This window comes from Cryptomeria japonica, chromosome 1 (genome assembly GCF_030272615.1).
Source record: "Cryptomeria japonica chromosome 1, Sugi_1.0, whole genome shotgun sequence".
In the NCBI taxonomy this organism is placed as follows: Eukaryota; Viridiplantae; Streptophyta; class Pinopsida; order Cupressales; family Cupressaceae; genus Cryptomeria; species Cryptomeria japonica.
The window spans coordinates 3,840,466-3,863,101 of record NC_081405.1 but is presented as its reverse complement, the minus strand read 5'-3'; the positions used below and the strand labels follow the sequence as shown (position 1 = coordinate 3,863,101).

Below are 22,636 nucleotides of genomic sequence, written 5' to 3'. Positions count from 1 at the left end.
CTATCCAATAGTTGATGATACACTGAGTCACTGAATCATGTTAGTTGAGAATCTATTCCCTTCTTCCATAGGTGTAGATGATGGAATACATTTGCACATATAGAATATTTCTAAAATAGATTTGGCATATTTACTTTGCAGTGTTATGCTGGGTTTTCTATCCTTCTTGGGAAATTTTGGGAATGGGGTTACAAGGGAAGAACGTTCTTGTCCATCCCCCCTTTTTTTGTGGATTTTGGGGATGTCCCAGGGATGCCTCCTCACCATGGGGAATGTTTCCTAGGAATGTACCCCAAGGGGATACTAGGGCATCCTTTACATTCTTGCATAGATAGTCACTTTTTAGTAATTGATAGAATGATTTATGAAACCCTAAGTATTAACAAGCTTAGGAGATACTACTTTTCTTTGTACTAACTATTAAGATAGATCAGATTCATAATATAAACAAGGCATTGAAACTTATGGATTGACTTATACATAGTAAGACTAAGAACTATCAATTGGGAAATCAAAACATCAAAATTGAAATGCTTATTGAAAAATAAAAACAAAAAGGGAGTGTGTGCATTCAATATTCATTGGATATGGGACTCGACACAGGCTTGGTATATTTGGAAGATGCTTAACTCTGAATTTGGACTCCGTTGAATGACTTATTGGCAAATTGGGCATTGTAGTGGTATCAAGGGTGTCACAATAGTGTAGTGTGACTTTGCTGCCCCTCTTGAGCACTGGTGACTTATGTTTTTACAAATTTCAAACTTTTTATGGTTTCTCACCTTTGTCTACAGACCTTGTTCCTTGCTGTAGAATGGTCACATTCACTCTAGAAGCCTCAAATACTTGAGCTGAATTATGGGACATGAGGGAATTGTGTTGGAAATGTTGTCATTGATGTCAAGGGTATAGACGATTTATTCTTGTCAAACAAGTATGGACAAGATTATCAGATTAAGTGTCATCAATGTCAAAGTAAAATGAGGTACATCTTATTAAGGCCAAAGGGCACTAAATCGTGGAATAAATCTACTTACCATCAGATGGAGATACTTTAAAGAAATCAATCAAGATAAGGAAGCAGATAAATAACGATGTCTTTGTGCGTTTAAGATTTGATCACAACTATAGAAATTACTGAGATGCAGCAAATCAAAGAACAAATAGAATTATTGTGTTGGTCGATTTGTCAAGGAACAAATATAATTATATAATTATCATGCTGGCTGCCAAAGGATGTAAGATACCACCACTCTCAGTCTGAAGGATGTAATCACCCAAGTAACAGATGCAATTTGTGAAGGCTCTCAGTCTGAAAGACATAATCACCCAATTAATAGATGCAATTTGTAAAGGCTGATTAATAGTATGCATATAAGAATTGAGCCACCAAAAGAATATTCAAAGACATTATAATCGACATATAATTGCTGCCTAGGATAGAAGATCAAGTAGTTTGATAGTAGAATGCTGAAGAGATCTGATAGTGTCGGAGGAGGAGCAAAGTTACTGCCAAGAGGAAGGAAGGGCATAGAGATCAATTTAAATAAAGACAAAGACTGGTCAAAATTCTAAGAATGGTGATCTCATAACTTAATGGCCAACTTCATATACAAGAACATTATTTAATAAATAAGAGATACAATTTAGAAACATGCTTAAGATGATATTAAGTTGACAACCAGTTTAATATGATGGCTGACTAAGCTAATAAGTTTATGTTAATAAAACATTAATATGTGGTAGCGAGTAAGATTAATTATCATAGGCTGCGATTAGCTTGTGGCAAACCAAAGGGTGCGACTTCATCTTATATGGAAAGGTGCGATTTTATTGCTGTGTTTTTAACAAACAATTGTTATTATGTAGTGGGTCGACTCTCTCTCTAGTTGCCACATTATGATTAAAGGCAGATTTGTTAGTAAAGATCGCCTCCCTAGAGGAAGGCATAACTCTTGAGAAACATTGTATCTCTCAATAAGGGTCACATTCCTTGAAAAGAGATTGGAGATTCTAGTGACTGATTTGTGTTGTGTGTTTCAAAGACAAACAAGTACATACATACACCAAGGGCATTAACGAGAAAATAGATAGCAGATTTGATAAAGAGAATATAAGAAGATAAATTGCAGAGTTGATGAGAAGGATATAAGGAGTTTTATAGCAGATTTATGTGAAGAGTTTGTGATCACTTTATGGCAGATGTATGATCAGGTTATAGCAGATTTAAAGAGGAGATTATAGCAGTTTGAAGAAGATATTTATAGCAAAAGTTGTGAAGAAAAAGGTTATCCATCATCCATTGTAGAAGCAACATTGATAAGGTGGAAATTTGAATGAGGGGTTAGTGCCTCTAATGGGAAAGTGCTCATGAATTGAATGAGGGGTTGATGCCTCTAGTGGGAAAGCTCTCACAAATTGAATGAGGGCTTGGTGCTTCTAGTAGATTAAGTCTATGAAATTTGTAAGATCATTATATAAGCAAGTAATTTGATATGGTTTTCTCCCATAAGGGTTTCCACGCAAATATTGTGTTATTGTGTTCTTCTCATGTGCATGATTGTTGAAATTAAGTAAATGATGCTATTATGATCGATAAAGTTTAAAGTGATAAAATTTGTTGTTATATTGATTCACCCCCTCCCCCCTCCTAGTATAATTGTGTGCTCATCAAATTGTTGTGTTCTTTACCAAATTCCTAAGTTGGCCGAAGGTTAAAATTGGCAGCTGCATTTAAAATGTGTCATGTTCCCGCAATCAAAATTGAGTTTGAAGATGGAAATTTCCATAATTTCTTAAGTTATGTGTCATAAACACGAGATATTCCCTTTGCATGTCGCCAACTCATTGATTGTGAAAATCTTTCCATCCTGGATTTATAAAAGATATTTTGAAAGATTTTCTTTTCCTGAAGGAATTTTGTCGATTTTGTCCACTTGGAAAGAAATCTTGTTCATCTGAATTTTTGGAGAGAGAATTTTTTATTTTGAAAGAATTTTTTTCGTGTTTTTGAGTTCTTGTTCTGAAGAAGATTTCTGATCAATTCATCACCTCTCCTATTTTTTTGGATTTCTTTATTTTTGAGCCTTGGAATTGAGGAGAGAGAAAATTTTCTCTTGGCCAATTTTTTTTTGTGCTTTGGAATTTCTTCATCTTTGGTGGAATTTTGACTTCTTGAATTATATCTCCCTTGCCTGGATTTCCATTCTCAATTTCATCCTTGGGTACCAATCTCATGCTATGGAGGATTTTGCCTTGGAGGAAAATTCCTCTCTTACCTCATTCTAGCATTCTCCATCTAGTTTGGGTGCCAAAACCATCCTGTGTAGGAATTCACACTTGGAAGGAAATTCCTTCCTTACCTCCATCTGGCGCCCTAATCCATACTTGGGTGGAATTTTCATGGTGTGCAGGAATGTTACCTTGGAAGGAAAAATCCTTCCTTACCTTTGTTTGGCGCCCACATTCATGCTTGGGTGGAAATTTCATTATGTGGAGGAATATTGGATTTGGAGGAGAATTCCTCCTACACTTTAATCTAGCAGTCACCCTCTAGCCTTGGGCGGCAATCACATGCTGTTGAGGATTTTCCACTTTGGAGGAAAATTCCTCCTTCACCCTTTAGTGCCCTGACCCTTGTCTTGGGCGGCATTTTCATGTGATGCAAAAATTTTGCTTAAGGAAGAAAATTCCTCCCTGAGGCCCATATTTAGCGCCCCATCTTAGTCTTGGGTGCCAAAACCACCATGTGCAGGAATTTGTTCTTTGCAAGAAAATTCCTCCACGACCCCAATTTGGCGCTCTCACCAAGACTTGCATGTTGTTTTCATGATGTGGAGGAATTTGAGTATTTCTTGCTTTTCCTCCATGCCTTGGGTTTGGCGCCCACTCATTTGAAGTGCATTTTTGCCATGGTAAAGGATTTTTTTTCCTCCTTGACTTAGCCATTTTTTCACTTGTTAGGGTTTAGGCAAATTCAGAGCAAATACAAATTAACAATTATATGCAAATACAAACACAAAAGATGAAGAAAAATGCATAACACAGAGATTTAACGTGGTTCACCCAAGATGGGCTACATCCACAAAGCATAGCCATCCAATCTTTTCTTATTATCCAGTAAATCAGTTCATCACCATTACAATGCCCTTTTACATTCTAGCCGCTTATAACAAGCAATTTTTTAGGGCAACACTCAAAGTTGGTTATTTTTAGGGTTTTTTCAAAGGTTTTTTTTTAACAAAAATGGCAAGGATACATAACGAGTGTACAAGACTAGCATGATTAGTCGCCACATATCAACATCACCTTTCCAGATTTAGATGCCACTTTTGGATTGAAGTGAATTTATTTGCCTTGGAAGATTTTTCATGCTTTTTCCACTTCAGGAAAGAACTCCACGCTTAGCCGTTTTTTTGACCACTTGTCTGCTTTTTCAACTTCCTGGGTTTAGACAAAGATTTTCGGGAATGCTTTGCCTTCAGTGTCGTGACCACTACTTGAGATGGACCTGCCAAAAAAATAGACTTACTGAAAATAGTAAGTACTTCAAGACATCATATCTCGGGACAGGGTGACACAAAATAGAAACTGCTAAAAATAGCAAGTTTGATTTTTGGCAAAATAAAGACAATTTGGGACGCAGTGAAACTTACTACAAATAGAAACTTACTAAAAATAGTAAGTGCTCAAAATTTTCTCAAATTTCATTGGTAGGTTCCTTGAAGGGCTTGACTTCATTGCTGTAAAATTTTATCTAACCCTGCACAAGAGGATCTAGCTGGAAAATAAGAACACAACTTGTAGTAAAACAAAAGAGTAAACTGAAAGCAATAAGAATGAAAAATTATTCATTAATTGATTGATTTACAAATGAACTACAAAATATTAGAGTCTCTGTGAAAGCATAAAATAGAGGAAAAAACAAAATCCTTTGTGAAAGCATAAAACAAAGGAAAAAAACAATAATAAAACTGTCTACCTTGGTTAGCTTACAATAAAACAACCAACTACTGATTTTAAATCTCGGGAATAAAGCGTGCAATAAACATCCATAAAGGATGGATAGAGAAGCTCTATAAAGCATGGAAAAATGTGTTTGTAGACTGCGCTAACAGTTGCAACATTCAGATTTTCCAAAACCCTAAGGAAAAGACCGCAAATCTAAGTCCAAAGGGGAAAACCCTAAAATAGGCAAATCAGGTTCTAGACTTAGCCAAATTCACTCAAACGACTTGTAGACTTGATCAAAATTCATCAAAAACACTTGCAAACTGGGGAGACTGAAGGGATTGTTGTGAAAAGACCCAAAGAACCAAAACCAAAAGACCAAGAGGACCTAAAAAGTAGGGGGTCCCCATTTGGAATGGGGTGATGTGTGATTAGGTCGCAACAGGTCCTAAGTCTTGAATGTTGCTCACAAGTGTCATGAGTGATTGAATGCCATCTAGATGCTCCTTCGAAATTGTTTCCGTAGGCTTGAAGAAGACGCATCTCACTCTTTCCATCAGCTTATCAATAGTCACATCTTCACCTTCTTTCACTCCTCCAAGTATCACTTCAGTTGTGATGAGGACTCTATCATGTATAACCTTGATCATTTCCTCAACTCGTGCACAATCTCTATTGATTTCCTCGAACATATCCTTCCTCATCTTGAGTATGCAATACCATCTATAAAAATCACATGTTTGGCGAACTTCCATCACTCCACCATCCACTAAGGTTTATTTAGGGATGTCCATCAGTATTGTTGATGTGTTTTTCATGCACATGCAAACACAGAATAAAATACCTAAAGGTACCATATCCTCTCTTGAGCAAAGTATCCCAACTGCTGAAGATCTCGCGGAAGGATTAGTCGAGGCAACTCTAAGGTTCTTGTATGTAGGTTCTCTACTCGTGGATAAGCTCTTTGTGGTATGATGTGATTTTGCTGGAATCACAAGGGGACTTACACTTGATGACTAAACGTCTGATTTGCTTTGAATATTGTTGGAACACAGGATTTCACTAGCCTAGATTTTTTTTGAAAAAAAATGGAAAAAAGGATGAGGGCGAGGGAAGGATCTAATTCTGACACTAAGAATGTAGGAGCAATGATTGATCTTTGATGAAATTCTAACTAAGTCTTGTTTTGACATCCTAGGACCATCTCCACAAGATTAGTGCGATCTTCGAAGGAAAGCTTTATGATGTTCAGATCATCGCTACAGGCATAGACACCATCAGGCTGATGCATATCAGTGAAGAAACGACAATTGAAGTTAAGCTTAAGCTGAATGATTCCAGTTGACTACACAAGGCAAGTCTACAATCAACAAACTGCTAGTAGTATGGATATACAAATTTCACCATCAATCAAACACATTTCTTCCACTCATCTAATAACATGAAATCAAATCTGAGAAGTATAGAGACCATGCAAATTGTTGAATCGACCCATAGATTTCACCATTTCTTCAATGAAGTTTTACAAGCCTTTTACAACAACATCTTGGCAACAATCTTTGCCTTCTCTTTCTATTCTACTCTAAAGGCTATACTATTAATTGACTTATTCACTATTTCTAACTATTCACCTTCTAACTCCTGACTAACTATTATTAGCCTTTACAAATGAGGAGCCAGGGCTTATATAGCGCTCACAATACAATTCAATGGCCCAGATCAATTTGAGATCAATGGCCTAGATTTTACAATGAAAACCCTACTTAGGGTTTGTTACAACAAAACTCAATTTTGGCCAATGAAATAATTGCATTATTTGGACACATGTCTTCTCTGGAATATTCGACCAATGGATAACCGGGGTAGGTACATCGAAGTTTGTGTCATCTTTGATGAGTCAGGTACATTGAATCTGGACACGTTGAGGTGGATCAATCCAACTGGAGGAATGATGACTGGGACGCCACCTTGCCTGACACTCGGAACTTGGCTGATGTTCAATTTGATGATGTTGCGAAGCTAACTTTAATTAACTCTTCTGGAACTGTCTGCTTCTTCAACGAACCCTTGCTTTAACCTCCTTTGTCTTTGATGTGTAGGATGGATGATGTACCTTTCCTTGGAATGCTGGACTGGAAGATGCCCTTGATGATGCTGGACTGGAGAAGGTCGTCCTTGTCTTGGCCTGGTCCTGTGGAGGTCGTCCTTGATCTGGCCTGGTCTTCTTTCATCTGCAAGACAAACCATAAGATGATTAAGGACACATAATATATTTATTCTAACATAGCTTTTTATACCTTAAACCATCAACAAGAAGACATCAAAATGAAGTTTGCTCAAGGTTCTTCCCAGGGATAGGACCTATCCAGAATTTCGCTCTAGACCCTTTGGAAGGGTCAGGAGCGAAATTCTCATTTTAGCTTAAAATTCACATTTTTGAAGGTCAAACATCTTTCCAAGGCATCCCAAATAGTTTTCTCACCCTAGTCTAGGCCTGACTTCACTCAAGTTTTGAAGGGAAAGGTGGTTTTAGGGTTTTTCGCTCTGGACCCTTTGGAAGGGTCAGGAGCGAAATTCTTGCTTGTAGTTCATTTTTTCATCATTTCAACTTCAATCCACCTCACAAGGCAAGGAAACACTTCTCTTCTTTCATCCAGCCCAAGTTTAAGTTGATTTTACAAGGCAAAATAGGTGATTGAAGGATTTTCGCCCTAGACCTTTTGTAAGGGTCAGGAGCGAAATTCTTCCTCTGGCCTAAAATCATCATTTCTGGAGACAACAATCAACTCAAGGGCAATCTCAAGGGCATCTTTCACCTTGGTCTAGGCATGGTTTAGCACAAATTTGAAAGGAATAGGTAGATTTTGGGATTTTCGCTCTAGACCCTTTGGAAGGGTCAGGAGCGAAAATCTCATTCTAGGGCTATTTCCCTATCCTTTCAACTTCAAATCACCTCCAAGACTTAGAACACCTTGCCTCACTCCTCTCTAGGTCATAAAAATCAAAATCTTGACTTGATTTGCAAGGAAAAAAGGGTGATCTTAGGAATTTCACTCTAGACCCTTTGGAAGGGTCAGGAGCGAAATTCTCATTTTGGCTTCAAAATTTGCATTCTTGGTGACCAAAATCCACTCTAAGGTAATCCAAATGACTTCTCTCACCCTTGTCCACGTTTGACTCTGCTCAAATTTTGGAAGAAAAGATGGTTTTTAGGATTTTCGCTCTGGACCCTTTGGAAGGGTTAGGAGCGAAAATCACATTTTAGGCTCAAGTCCTTCATCTTAAATGGTTTTTAGCAACTTAAAGTCACTTTCAGGGGCAACTCCTCCTTGATTTTACCTTAGCCCACACTTGATCTAGAATAAAATTGATAGTAAAGAGAGGTTTTGAGAAAATTCGCTCTGGACCCTTTGGAAGGGTCAGGAGCAAAAATCTCATTCTTGACCAAAATCATCATTCTTTCAACTTGAAACTTCATTGCAAGGTAGAATCTCATCTTTCATCGCCCTAGGAACAAGGTTTTAAGCCCAGGAAAGGTCAAAAGGGTAGGCTTATAAGGGATTTCTCTCTGGACCTTTTGGAAGGGTCAGGAGCGAAATTTCCTTTCCTGGCTAAAATCCTTCATTTTCAACTTTACCAAACACTCTCAAAGGCTAGATCATGTTCATTCTCCTTCTCATCATGCCTTGGACACCAAATTTTAGCCAAACAAGGAAAGAAATGCATCTTAGGAAGATTTTCGCTCTGGACCCTTTGGAAGGGTCAGGAGCGAAAATCTTGATTTAAGCTAAATTCTTCATTTCTCCAATTCAAAATAACTTCAAGAGGCAAAGACAAGCTATCTCACTTCCATCCACGCCATAAAAGACCAAGGACTTGACCTCCTTTCTATGGAAAATAGGTGTTTTTAGGAATTTCGCTCTGGACCCTTTGGAAGGGTCAGGAGCGAAATTCATCTTTTGGTCCAAAAATCCTTCACATTTCAATGCTTCCAAACATTTCCTAAGGCCACAAGATGTCCATCCTTCCTTTCAAGATACCCTTGCGAATCAAAATTTTAGTCAAACTTAGGAGGAAATGAGCTTCAAGAGGATTTACCCTTTGGAAGGGTCAGGAGCGAAAATTTCATTCTAGGCTAGATTACTCACTTTTCAAACTTCAAACCACTTAAAGAAGCAAACTTAGATCATTTTCCACCTAAGGAACAAGGTTTCAAGACCATTCAAGGCAACAAATGAGGTTTATGATGAATTTCGCTCTGGACCCTTTGGAAGGGTCAGGAGCGAAATTCTCCTTTAGGCCAAAATCTTGCTCTTCAAAATCAACCAACTCCATCTCAAGGCAAAAACATACCAATTCACCCCCAAACATGCCCTAGAAACCAACACTTAGCCAAAATTGGGAAGGAAAAATGGGCTACAAAGATTTGGAAAAGTCAGGGATCAAGCCCAAAACATGATTTTCGCTCTGGACCCTTTGGAAGGGTCCAGAGCGAAAATCATGTTTTGGGCTTGATCCCTGACTTTTCCAACTCTCACCCTCTTTGGGAGGCAAACAAAGGTCCTTCCTCATGCATCTCCACCTTGGTCCAGACTTTGGCTAAAGGAAAAATGAGTGTTTTCAAGAATTTCGCTCTGGACCCTTTGGAAGGGTCAAGAGCGAAATTCTCATTCTTGGCTAAAATCTTCACCTCATCCACCTTTACTCACCTCCTAAGGTTAGAACATTCATAAACACCTCCACACATGCCTCAAAAACTAGGAATTTGGTCTTGACAAGTGATAAATTGAGGTGTATAAGGATTTTTGCTTTGGACCCTTTGGAAGGGTCAGGAGCCAAAATCACAATCTTGGCCCAAAATCCCACCTTGGTTCACTCCATTCTCCATCAAACTTGATCAAATCAACTTCCTTCTTTCACTATCAAGATATTCCATCACCCAACTTGGTCTAGGCAAGGTCCAACTGGGTTTTCAGGGCCAAGGAAGGCAAGACAGGGAGATTTCGCTCTGGACCCTTTGGAAGGGTCAGGAGCGAAATCCTCATTTGAGGCTAGCTTTCATCATCTTGAGATCCAAAAATTCCTCTTCAAGGCAAATATGCACCAAAACCTACCAAATCATGCCTTAGAAGCTCCTAACTTGGTCAAGCTAAGAAGCACAATAGAGGAAATATGAATTTCGCTCTGGACCCTTTGGAAGGGTCAGGAGCAAAATTCACCTTTTGAGCCAATTTCTCACATATTTTCTCCTCCTCACACCTTGGACAAACTTCATTAGGCCTCTTTTCCTCATGATCATGCAAATTTCTCCTTTAGGTTGACATATAGCTCCAGTTTTTGTGGAAAATAGGGTTTTACATGAATGTCGCTTTGGACCCTTTGGAAGGGTTAGGAGTGAAATTCCCATTCTAGGTTCAATTCACCTTCAAACTGGCTTGAATTTGTCCTAGGCTAGATCTTTGATTCATCCCTTCCATTCCTTAGCCAAATTTGCTCAACCACTCACTGACTTCCTCGAACTCAAATGGGACACCACTAGCAAAACCAAGCCTAAGGAAGACCTTGAAAAACGCCCTTAACTTGGAGCATCAACTGACTCACCCTAGCTCAAGCAGAGCCTGCTATCCAGTGATCCTCCTGACAGCACTCACCATGCAAAAGCTAACAGACTAAAACCTAAAAGACCTAGAAAACAAACCCTAGAGAGCAAAAAGCAGGGGTCCCCATTTGCAATGGGGCGATGTGTGAATACGTCACTACAAGTACCTATAGCCATGGAATGGTTAGTTCCTTGACATTTCTGATTTCCTCATAGGAGGTAAGTAGAACTTGGATCTTGTCCTGGATAGAAGTGACTCTCTCAAAAATTTGCACCAATTCGCCAAAAAATTCATTTGCCTTAGCGAAAGCATTATCTATCAATCTCTTTACAACTTTGGTTGATGTCCTCATTCCTTCCAAATATTGGATTGATTCTGATGGAAGCACTGTTGGGGGGATGAATGAAGCATCGACCTGTCGTATTGGCTTCATGAGTTGTTGAACATAATCCCTTAGGACATCTAATTCCTTTTCAACCGCCTCTTATCTTCCCGTACAATCTTTAATTTATCTTGGACTGCCTTTACAGAATCATTCGACTCTTCAATCTCTTGTTTGGATGTAGCAGGCCCCAAATCAATAGTTTCTACATCATATTCATCAGGAGTGATCTCGTCCTCTACTTTATCCACCCTTGGAGTAGCTATTTGCAATGTGTGAGTTCCTGTATCATCCCTTGCGATCTTAGAAAATTTAGTAGCTTTGTTTTTCTCAGTTGTTTTGCCAATTTTCTCTAAGAAACTCTCTTTGCTGTATCTTCTTCCACTACTATTACCTATTTAGTCATTCTATCTCGCAACCATGTAGGGATAGTTGATTACTCTACTCTCTCTTCTAATTCTTTGGGTCCTTGATATTCTTGGAGAGGAGACTTTCTTCCTCTGTTCACATCTTCATCCATGATGTTAGCATCTTTATTTATTACAGTTGTATCATCTACAATTTGTCTTTGCACAACCGGATTAACTTTTGGTGGAAATCTCGTTTCTTGATCTGCTCTTCTACTCCTATTATCCTGTATGGTGGACTCCAAGGATTTACTTGAAGAGATGAAGTGCTAGTGGAAGGATGATCTGCACTAGTCTTTTGTCTCTTTTTCCTTGATCCTTCCTTGTGACTTTCTTTCCTTTTAGATCCCTTAGGATGAGATGTTTGGACTGCCCCTTCCCCAAAGCTCATGCTCTCTGTCTCTTCATCAGATGATTGGGAATCTAGATTCCCCATCATATCATATGTCAATTGTGCATTTTGTTCTTTGAGCTTATTAACTTGTATATCGGCCCACCTTTGTGTGTATGTTAGGACATGTTTCATCACTTCTTCCAATTCGCTCATCCCTAGGAGATTACACCATCTTTTTGTAGTTGTTCTCACATGGCAAAGCAAAGCTTGGTTTGGCATTGCCAAATCAATAGTCATTTCCTACATTCTTAGGATTAGCATAGGCTTTCTTAACCCTTATCTCTTTTATCTTTATTTTTCCAAGTGAGTTAGTATAGATTCCATGTTCTAGCAGTGTTCATAAATGTAAGTCCCCTTGTGATTCCAGCAATATCACATCAAATTCACCGAGTCTATCCAAAGCATTAAGTCGATTGTTCGCATTGTAAACCTTGGAGTTATCTCATTTGATCATATTCTTTAGCATATGAGGTTTCTTTGTTCAAGAGACGATAGAATACTTAGTATTTTATTGTGCGTTCGAGGTGTCCTAAAAAGCACATCAACAAAATTGGTGCTAGGAGGGCATGAATGAGAACATGGATCTTGAACAAGCAAACAATTGAACTTGTGAATGCCGAGGCCTATCAATTCAGTGGAGGACTAGTGGAGAGTCATCTTCTACACTCAACAGGATCTAATTGTTATATCTCATGACTATGTTGCCTAGCATGCATGTGATGATTGATTTCAGTATCTATTGGTTTGCACTAGCTAAATTGAATGTGACAGTGTGAAAGAATGGTACAGGAATGATGTTGTATGTCATAAGATGTTATGGTCTCCGCACTATGGTTCCTGATCTTTCTGGAACGGTTTGTTGACCAGAGTGGACGTTTGGAAGGTTAAGTGGTTGTCTGTCCGTACTGGTATATTTGTGTCAATGTCTCGTGGTTTGGGCCAGCATAGAGAAGTGTGATAAGTTGATTTGGGTCTAGTTTATGTCTTGCTTCGGTCTACATTTACTTTTCTTCCACTGCAGAAGTGTTTGGGGATGACCTCCTTGGGGGATGCATGTTTCATGCCTATATGTTTCATCCCAGCCGACTTGGAGTATGTACGTGTTGATGTGTTTTTCATGCACATGCAAACACAGAATAAAATACCAAGGTATCTTATCCTCTCTTGAACAAAATCTCTCAGATGCTGAAGATTTGCTTAAGGATCATTCGAGAAGACTCCAAGGTTCTTATATGTAGGGTCTTTGCGTGTGGATAAGCTCTTGGTTTGATGTGATTATGCTGGATTCACAAGGGGACTTACATTTGAATGCTTGAGTGTTTGATTTGCTGGAACTCAAGTCCTATCTACTCACCAGGGAGAATAAAGAATTAGCAAAAGGTAAAGGGTTCATAAAGTCTACTCTAAAACCTAGAATGCAAGAAGATAGATGAACGACTAGGTGGAGTCCTACTAGGCTAGGTCTCACCATCAAACTGAACAATTTGACACCAGCTCAGTGCAATCTTCCAAGGAACGCTTCGAATGCGTTCAAGTCGTTACACCATCAGACATTGATCACTATTCAAGTTAATGCATGAACAATAGACGCATAACAATTCGAGATTAAGCTCATTCAATGCCAGTTGACCACGCAAGGCGCCCTTACAATCAGTAAGAGGCTAGTGGTATGGATTAGGCGGATTCCACATGAGTGCATTCAGTAACTTCCTTCATTCAATCTAATCATTTACCATCTAAAATGAAGATTCAACAAGAGACCATGCATATTGCAAAGAAACGACACATTTCACCATAACTTCAATGAAAAGGGAGTTCATTTACAATTTAGGCAACAATTTCTTGCCTTCTCCTCCTAATCTAACCTAATTACTATTCCACTATTGACCATTAGCTATTCTAACCTATATTATCTAACTATTAACTTTTACAAATGAAGGGCCAAAGCTTTATATAGAGAGCTCTTTACATTTCAATGGCTCTGATTGATTTACAATCAATGGCTAGGATTACAAGATAAAACCCTAATTAGGGTTTGTTACAACAAACTCGTCTAGCCAATGAGAAAATTACATTTAATGCACGAGAACCAATAGGAAATTGGGGTAGGTACATCGGAATTTGTGCCTTCATGTGCAAGCGTGGTTCATTGAATCTAGACATGTTGAGGTGGAGCCTTCTGATTGGAGGAATAGTGACTAGGATGCCACCTTGTCTTGTGTTTGTGCCTGGTCAAGGAACTTTGTATTTCTTGATATTCAATGTGATGATGATGAGAAACTAACTTTGATTAACTCTTCTAAAACTATTTGCTTCTTCAACATACCCTTGTACTGACCTTGGTTGATCCTCCTTCGTCCTCGATGTGCTTGAGGAACAATGTACCTTTCCTTGGCTCTCCTGTGTTTGATGAGGCCTCTTCACGGTCAAGTCACTTCTCCTCTGGTAGCTCATATCACCTTGAAATGTTTGTATGATCCTTCTTCTGATATCTTGTGATCTCTTAATGTGGTAGAATGAGGACCCTGAGGATAGCTTGCTCTATTGCTTGCAATTCCTTGAACACTTGAAGTCTTTAACACTTTAGTCTTCTTCTCTACACTTAGGGTGTCCTTGACGATGATGAGGTTTGAAGAAGTCGTCCTTGTCCTGGCCTGATCTTCATCCAACTTGATTTTGTTAATCTGCAAAACAAACAAAAATGGTTTTAAGTACACATGATATATTCGTTCTAACATAGTATTCCTCACTTCAAACCATCAACAAGAAGGCACTATAATCAACTTCGCTCTAGACCCTTTGGAAGGACAGGACCTATCATGAAATTTTCGCTCTGGACACTCTCCAAGGACAGGACCTATAATGAAACTCGATTTGGACCCTCTCCAAGGACATGACCTATAATGAAATTCGCTCTGGACTCTCTGGAAGGGTCAGGAGCGAATTTGACATTTAGTCTCAAATTCATCATTTCCTTTGCTTCAATTCACTTCTCAAGGCAAGTATACATCAACCCTCTCTCAACCACGCCATAGGAACAAAGATTTTGACCCCAAACAAGGAGTAAATAGGTGTTTAGGAAAATTCACTTTGGACCCGTTGGAAGGGTCAGGAGCAAATTTCTTCCTTTGATGCCATTCATCTTCCATTCATCATTACTTTGCCTTGAACTTAACTTATCAAACCTCCTCTTATCATGATCAAGTCAATTCGCCATCAATTTAGCTTAAAACAAGATCCTTTTAGTGCATTAGACGAAATAGGGAGTCCTTCTAAGGATTTCTCTCTAGACCCTTTGGAAGGGTCAGGAGCTTACGTGAAATTCGCTCTGGACCTTTTGAGAGGGTCAGGAGCGAAATTGGCTTTCATGCTCAATTTTCCTTCATAAAAATTCATTTCTCATCCTTTTCTCATAAAAAACAAGTCTTTTGCCCTAAAAAATGCTTAGGAGTAGGTTTCGCTCAAGGGCTTAGGCAAGGTACAAGACCTCCAAGAAAATTCGCTTTGGACCCTTTGGGAGGGTTAGGAGCGAAATTGATACTCAACTTGCCTTTGACTTATCTTTTCCATCCTTCTTCTATCACAATCAAGCCAATTCGCCCTCAAATGAGATTCATTCGATTGTATGAGTGAGATAGGAGTTCCCTTGAAGGATTTCGCTCTGGACCCTTTGGAAGGGTCAGGATCTTAGATGAAATTCACTCTGGACCCTTTGAGAGGGTCAGGGGCGAAATTCATATTTTCACTCAATTTATCCTTCATTTTACTTTTGTTTTGACCTTGGTCGATGCTAGGAAGGCATCCTAAGGGTTTTCTTTGCTCAAATTTGGAGTCAAAGAGCAACTATTGACAAGTTCGCTTGTGTCCCCTGGAAGGTACATACCCCTCTAGGAATTTCGCTCTGGACCCTCTGGAAGGGTCAGGAGCGAATTTTGCATGTTTGCACAAATTCTTCACACTTTGTGACCACAACTCACTCAAATGCATGTCTAAGGATGCCTCTAAGTTCAATCAACTTCAATCAACGCTAGGCTTAATGTAAATTGGGAGCAAAAGGAGGTTTCAAGAGAATTCACTCTGGACCCTTTGGAAGGGTCAAGAGTGAAATAGCTATTTTGCTCAATTCTTCCTTCATAGAACTTCATCTCGCACCCTTACCTTATCAAGATCAAGTCATTTGCCTTCAAAAATGCTTAGGAATATATTAGTTCAAAGGTTTGAGCAAGGTACAAGGTTTCTTGAAGAAATTCGCTCTGGACCCTTTGGAAGGGTCAGAAGCAAATTTGCTCCCTTAGGCTCAATTCACACTTCTTTTCTCATAACTTGCCTTAGCCTTGAACTTTGATCCTTTTCTTTCCATACTCAAGCCAATTTGCTCTCACTATTGCTCAAAATGACAACCCTTCAATGACTTAGGTGAGATAGGATGTCCCCATAAGGATTTCTCTCTGGACCCTTTGGAAGGGTCAGGAGTGAAATTTTGCTTTTTGGCTCAAATTCCTCGTCCAATATTGTTGCAACTCATTCCAAGGGCATGGACGGTCATTCTTCATTTAGTCAAGGCCTGGAAGCAAGGGTTATAGTCCAAGTTAGGACCAAGAGAGGATTTTTAAGGAATTCGCTCTTATCCCTTTGGAAGGGTCAGGAGCGAATTTTGCAATAATGCTCAATTCGAGACTCTCTCCGAATTTCCAAGTCCAAGTTTGTCCAAGGCATCTCCAAGGGTGAATTCAAGCTAATTTCCTCCCAATCCATGCCTTAAAGTGAAGTTTTTGTCCAAAATAGGAGGGCAAATAGAGCTAAGGAAGATTTCGCTCTTGTACCTCTGGAAGGGTTAGGAGCGAAATTCACAATCTAGCTCAAATTCTCCATTCTCTTCTAGCCTTTGCGTTCAAGTCTCATTGATATGCTTCTCTAAGGGATAGGTAAGTGGATTTTGCATCAAACAAGGCCCTTAGATAGAGTATTTCATCCAGTTTGGGGGGAAGCTTTCTTTTGAAGAATTCACTCCTGTACTTCTGGAAGGGTCATGAGTGAATTTGAGCTTCTCACCCAAATTCCTCGTTGTTCATGATCAAAAGTTTGCTCAACTTAATGTCCAAGGCATCCTTGACTTGACTCAATGGCATAGGTCTCAAAAGGCAAGACTCCTAGCATGACACAAAGACTTCCTCAAACTCAATCAAGACTCAACCCTAGAAACAAGACCCAAGCCAAACTGAGAGGAAACTTTCAACAGAGACCCTGACTTGGACCACCTACTAACCCACTTCAACTCAAGCAGACCATCCTATCCTAATGAGCTCTCTAGAAACTCTCCAATGCAAAGATTAATAATCAAGAACCTAAAAGACTAGGCCAAGAAAACCAACCCTAGAAAGCAAAAAGTAGGGGTCTCCATTTGCAATGGGGCGATGTGTGAATACGTCACAATAGTACGCCACCTTGTTGATGTTCTTGCAAGTATGAAGATGTGTTCCAAGTTGAATTAGGTCTTGTTTATCCTTTGGGTTGGACCGCAATTGTTCTCTTCTCTCCGCGGATGTTCTTAAGGTCGACCTTTTGAGCCGATGCATGTTTCATGTTCATACGTTTCATCTTGGCTGACTTGGAGAGTTTGTTGATGCTTGTAGATGGTATAAATAGTAGATCAAATCATTGCAAAAGGTGTGGTTGTGGTGTGGTTGTTGTGAAGTGTGTGTAGAAATGTCTAATGCATATCGGAGGTAGTGAGTTGAAGGTATCTACATATGGATTAGTCTTGAAGTTTGCTAGAGGTAGTGAGCCAAAGGCAATTGATGGTGCCGAAGTGTTGTGGTGGAAACTTACTAATCATTCATGATACTCTGAGGTTGTAGCCTCTTTTGTTAATGTTGTAATCATCAGGGACTAGTGGACGTCCTTTGGTTGAAGTCATAAAACTATTATTCAGGGAGTTGTAGCTTCCTTGGGTTGTAGCCCTAAAACAAAGCTGGAAATCTATTTATTTTATTATGAATTTGGAGTTGGACAGTAGCTCCAAGCAGCTTGCTCATCGTGGTTTTTCCCTTGTTGGGTTTTCCACGTAAATTTGGAGTTCTCATGTGCAATGGTGTTGAATGCTTTGTTCTTTTTGTTTTTCATTATTGCTGATCTGTTGTAAGAAGTATTTTGTTTTCAGTGGTGCTGAAGGGTTTTGAGATTTGATTGAATATTGATTCACCCCCTCTCTCAATATTCAGGTGTGGCTAACAAATGGTAACAGAGCCAAGTTCCTTGGAAGAAGCCCAATAGCTTGAGGAAGATATGGGATGGCACAAGAAGGATCTCACAAGGCACCTCAATTTGATGGAACAAACTACACTTACTGGCGGTGTAGGGTGGAATCCTATCTAACCTCATTAGGTTTAGTGTTTGGCAATCTAATGAGAATGGTTACACTCCTGCTCCTCCAACTGATCCGACAGAGATCAAGGCATATGAAAACAATGCTAAAGCAAAAAATGCTATTTTGAGTGGACTAGTTGATGGTGAGCTTATAAAGGTGATGCACAACTGCACTGCTAGGGATGTCTGGGAGAAGCTTAGTGGTATTTATGGAGGAGGTACTAAAGTAAAGCAAACCAAGTTGTAGATCTACAAAGGTAAATTTGAAAATCTAAGAATGTTAGAAGGTGAGGATATTGCTAGTTATCTGCTCTGGGTAGACGAAGTAGATAGTGCAATCAGAGGTCTTGGTGAGGTATTGAAAGAACCGTTTGTGGTGCAAAAGGTACTCAGGTCTCTTCCCAAAGCTTATTATGAAGTTGGCTGGTACATTCATTGTTATTATGTAGTTATGGTTGTATGAGAAGATACTAGAAGGTTTGTTGAGTCTAGTTAATGCAGCTATGCAAGTAACTTGTGAGAAGCTACTCACTCGTATTAAATAAATGGTTAATGTTCTCTCTTTATAATCAATTCCTATTTTCATTTATAATCAAATCTTATTTTCATATCAATACAACTATATTTGATATTTTCACATGTTTTGAAGTTTTTCTTCCATAATTTTCTGGATTCATAAGTGCAATCCACTTTTTGGTTATTCAGGCACCCTTGTTAATTTTTTGTATTATATAGTTGTGCTTACCAAGGTTGCAGAATGCCACATTAAATCCTACTATACTATCAAATTATCAACAGTAAAATAACTCTTTGCTGAGTTAGATGATACTTTGTTAATAAATTTGTGACCTCATAACATTATTGACAGTTGATTATGCATCACAACACTTATTAAGATATTATTGATGCATGGTTATCTCAACTCACTATTATATGGATTTGCGAGACATTTGTAAGTGATGTCCACATAGAGCATGTTTGATCAGGCATTTTTACTAGAAGTTATTTGGCCTCACTTCTTTCACTTAACCATGTGCACACATCAAAGTGCTCATAAAAGTTTAAAACATTATTTATTCATTGAACCAAAATGATTATGCTTATTATTAACAATGAAACTTATTTCAGGCTGAGAGATTTCTCTAGACATTTCTTCTCATCAGTCATTGTGCAGCTGGTGGTCCACCCCCTCCTTGCAAATAATACACTGATTGAACCATCCAGTTACATTTAGAATGTCCAAAAGCTTCCAAAACCTTGGAATTGCCTTTACTTATTTATTTCACAGGCTTTTCTACAACTAATACTTCTATAGTATCTGCATAGCATCTTTTATAGATTTTCTAAATTTGAAAATGTAAGATGTTTCTTCTTAATCTGTTGCTCTTTTAAATGGTTATGAAGGTTGTATCTTTGGTGTTGCAGCTTCTGAAGCCTTTGTGCAGCCTCTAAAGCTTCTACCATCTACCCCAGCCAACTATAGTCTGACAACTTCACTAGAAGAGGAATTACACTCTTTATCTGATTTTTCTCAGACCCTTTATAGAGTTGAATTGATTACAAGCAATGATTCCTCTTCAGATTTGAGTGATACAAATGCTGGAATCCTAGTCTGTATAATTGGGGAGAATGGCAATTCAATCATTCAAAGATTTCCAGCTATTTTGCCCACTTCTCAAGTGTTCTCTTCAGACATGTCAGAGATTGTACAACAAAACTGCAATAGACTTCATTTTCAGAGAGGCTCAGTGGATGGTCTGACATTCTGGGGACCTGACATAGGGAAGCTTGTAGCTATTTGGATTGGTCCGGAGTCAGGTTTGTAATGATAAAAATGTCTATGACTCTTCACAATTGTAAATGAAATCACAAGAATCTGTTTTGCAATTCCATTGAGAGTGAATTCTGCATCCTCAACAAATAAAAATAAAAAGAAATATAGGCGGTCTATAATATGCATGATAAGACATTAAACTGCTGTGGTCATCAAAAGTTAAAAGCTTCTGGAAAAAATTGTGTATAATATGTTTGCACATTTTTTTCTAGAAGCTTTTGCTTTCAGTTTAACGGACTGAAAATCTCATGTATATTGCAGTGGTTATTATTAAATTCCACACCATTATTAATCTTTGATATATGTGTACCTTTGTTTTTCTCCGATCCAATTTTCTTGTTATCCAGGTTCTTGGAGATTAAGCAGGGTAAGTGTTCTGGTTATACCTCCAAGTCAAAGGGTGGATATAAGATCTGATAATTTAGAAAAACAAAAATGTGAAAATGTTGGATTGTACTATATTTTCCAGACCAATGAAGTTATGCTTGGAGACGGTGGTGACTCAGCAGTTGAGCTGAGGGCTTCTAGAGTACAGGAAGTATCTGGTAATGACATGTGGACAATGTTTCAGAATTCTAGTATGCATAGAACAATGACATCTTCTAAAGATGCTGGAAAATTACAACAAGAGAGTTTGAAATATTATAAAGATTTAAAAATATCCTTGCTTCTATACAATGCTATACTCGTTGCTAGTGGCACACTCATTGCAGCAATTGCAGGCAACCAAGAGATTTCAAATGGGTTTGCAATAGGTGGGACTTTTGGCTTTATCTATCTGCTACTGTTGCAAGGGGCCGTTGACAAATTGCCTGGGCCTCCTTCCTTTGAGAGCCAGAGTTACCCAGGTTCTGCCAAAAATAATTCATTATTCCAGGACAATGATATTAGTAGAGGATCAAGGGTAGAAAAACAAGGCCAAGACATGGACATGGAATATTCAAACTTGTCGAGTTTAGAAACTAAAAAGTTTCAAGATAGCTTTTCAGGATTCAGGGGACCGCTGACAAGACTATCATGGATTATAGCAATTTTGTTTCTAACATCAAAATATGCGTCTGGAAAAGTCATGATAACTCTGAAACCTCAAGAGCTTCTAGCTGGAGCTGCAGGATTCCTTACATGCAAAGTTGCTGCAGTAATGGCATCTTTTAGAACTATAGCCATAGATTGCAAAGATCATAAAAAGTGATTTTTAATTTGTTATCTTATAATTTTAATATGAGATCATCTAAATACTTGCTAGGTTGGCAGATAGTACCCATTGGAGTATTAATGACAATCCATCAGCTACTAATTTGTTGATGAGTCAATTCTATTATTAGTTCCTAATGGAGTCATTCACTGAATTCAAATCAACTTTTTCAAATGACCAATTAAATGCTTAAATTTTTTATTTACTAATGTTTGTACTCGTATCAATAGTGGTTTTATAACTTCTAAAGTTTCAAAACTTTTTAAATTTATTTTTCTAGCTTTTTTTGGCCTATTCTCATTGAAATGATTATTTTAGGTCTGATTATTGTGGTTAGAATTTATAAATGATAAAACAACTACTTAAAACAACCAATCACTGAAAATATTTTCTTACAATATAGAATATGAGAAACAAAAATTATGAATTGTGGAAGCTACTAGCTTCCTAGCAATGTTATACACACTAGCTTCCTAGCAATGTTATACACACTTTCAAGGTTATCAATTCTAAAAGCCACCAGATTCCACATAATGTTATACACATTTGCAATTTCTTTGCACGTATGATATCTTCATTAGTCATTAGGGATGTCGAGTTACTGCTACACAATATATGCGAACTGGGCAGACAAAACCTTTGTGCATATGTTTTCAATGATTCCAGCCTACATTGCTATACCCATAAGCTATCCATCAAGGTCTTTTCTAATAAGGATAATGTAAAAAATCTCTGTTGAGTCATATTTTTTTAAAATGTTACATTTTAAAGGTAACTTGTGCATTTGTGCAAATTTGCAAGATCCAAGGCAGTAACTTTTGAATCAAAAGGTCCAAGCTTTTGTTTTCTTTGGGTTTTTTCAATTTAAATTTTGTTGGCACCCATTTGAAATTTGCATAATTTTCTAGTAAAAAACAAGGTTTTCATGATTTGGGCTGACCTTCAGTAGAAAACAACAATAGTTGACCTTAATTTTCCAATTAGGGCTGATTGGGTCTAATAATATTGTTTTTGTGTATTTACATGACTTAAAGTTGTTAATCCTCTCATTCCTCCTCAGCAGCATACAAAAGGCAAGTTAAAGTAGCAAAACAAGAGCATAATCTACAAAGCACAAGCAGCAATATGGAGGTGCACTTGTAAGTGGTTTTAAATTGTGAAACCCTACCAAATGTCAGCAAAAGATAGTGGTCAAGTAAATCACGCCTAGCAGAAAAAGGTGGACAGCTGGAAGTTGGCACATTTCTTGTGTGGCTAAGTCACCAATTTTCTCCGGAACAGTGAAAAGTTGGCAGGGACTTAGTAGAACTCCACCCAGCAATAAAGGATGTCGCAAAGTGATTTCATATCCACACCTAGCACTTAGGAAACATGGCAAGAAGTTAGCAAATGCTGCCTCCAACAGCTAGGTGCACTTATAAGGTGGCATTGCCACAAGAAAACACTTGAAACATGACTAGTGGCTGTAGCACGAGTGAAGTGCACCTGAGGAAGAAATTGATTATGTC

General features: G+C 38.4%; 1 protein-coding gene across 1 annotated transcript in view; it reads left to right on the top strand.

Moving 5' to 3' along the window:
- The window catches only part of LOC131036642 (uncharacterized), a 64,853-nt gene extending 43,520 nt beyond the window's left edge, over nucleotides 1–21,333 (top strand). The window contains exons 4-5 of the mRNA XM_057968573.2: nucleotides 19,525–19,917; nucleotides 20,281–21,333. Of these exons, the coding sequence (XP_057824556.2) occupies nucleotides 19,525–19,917; nucleotides 20,281–21,125 (1,238 nt within the window). The 3' untranslated portion in view covers nucleotides 21,126–21,333. The remainder of the gene's footprint in view (nucleotides 1–19,524; nucleotides 19,918–20,280) is intronic.
- Nucleotides 21,334–22,636: the final 1,303 nt, after the last annotated feature.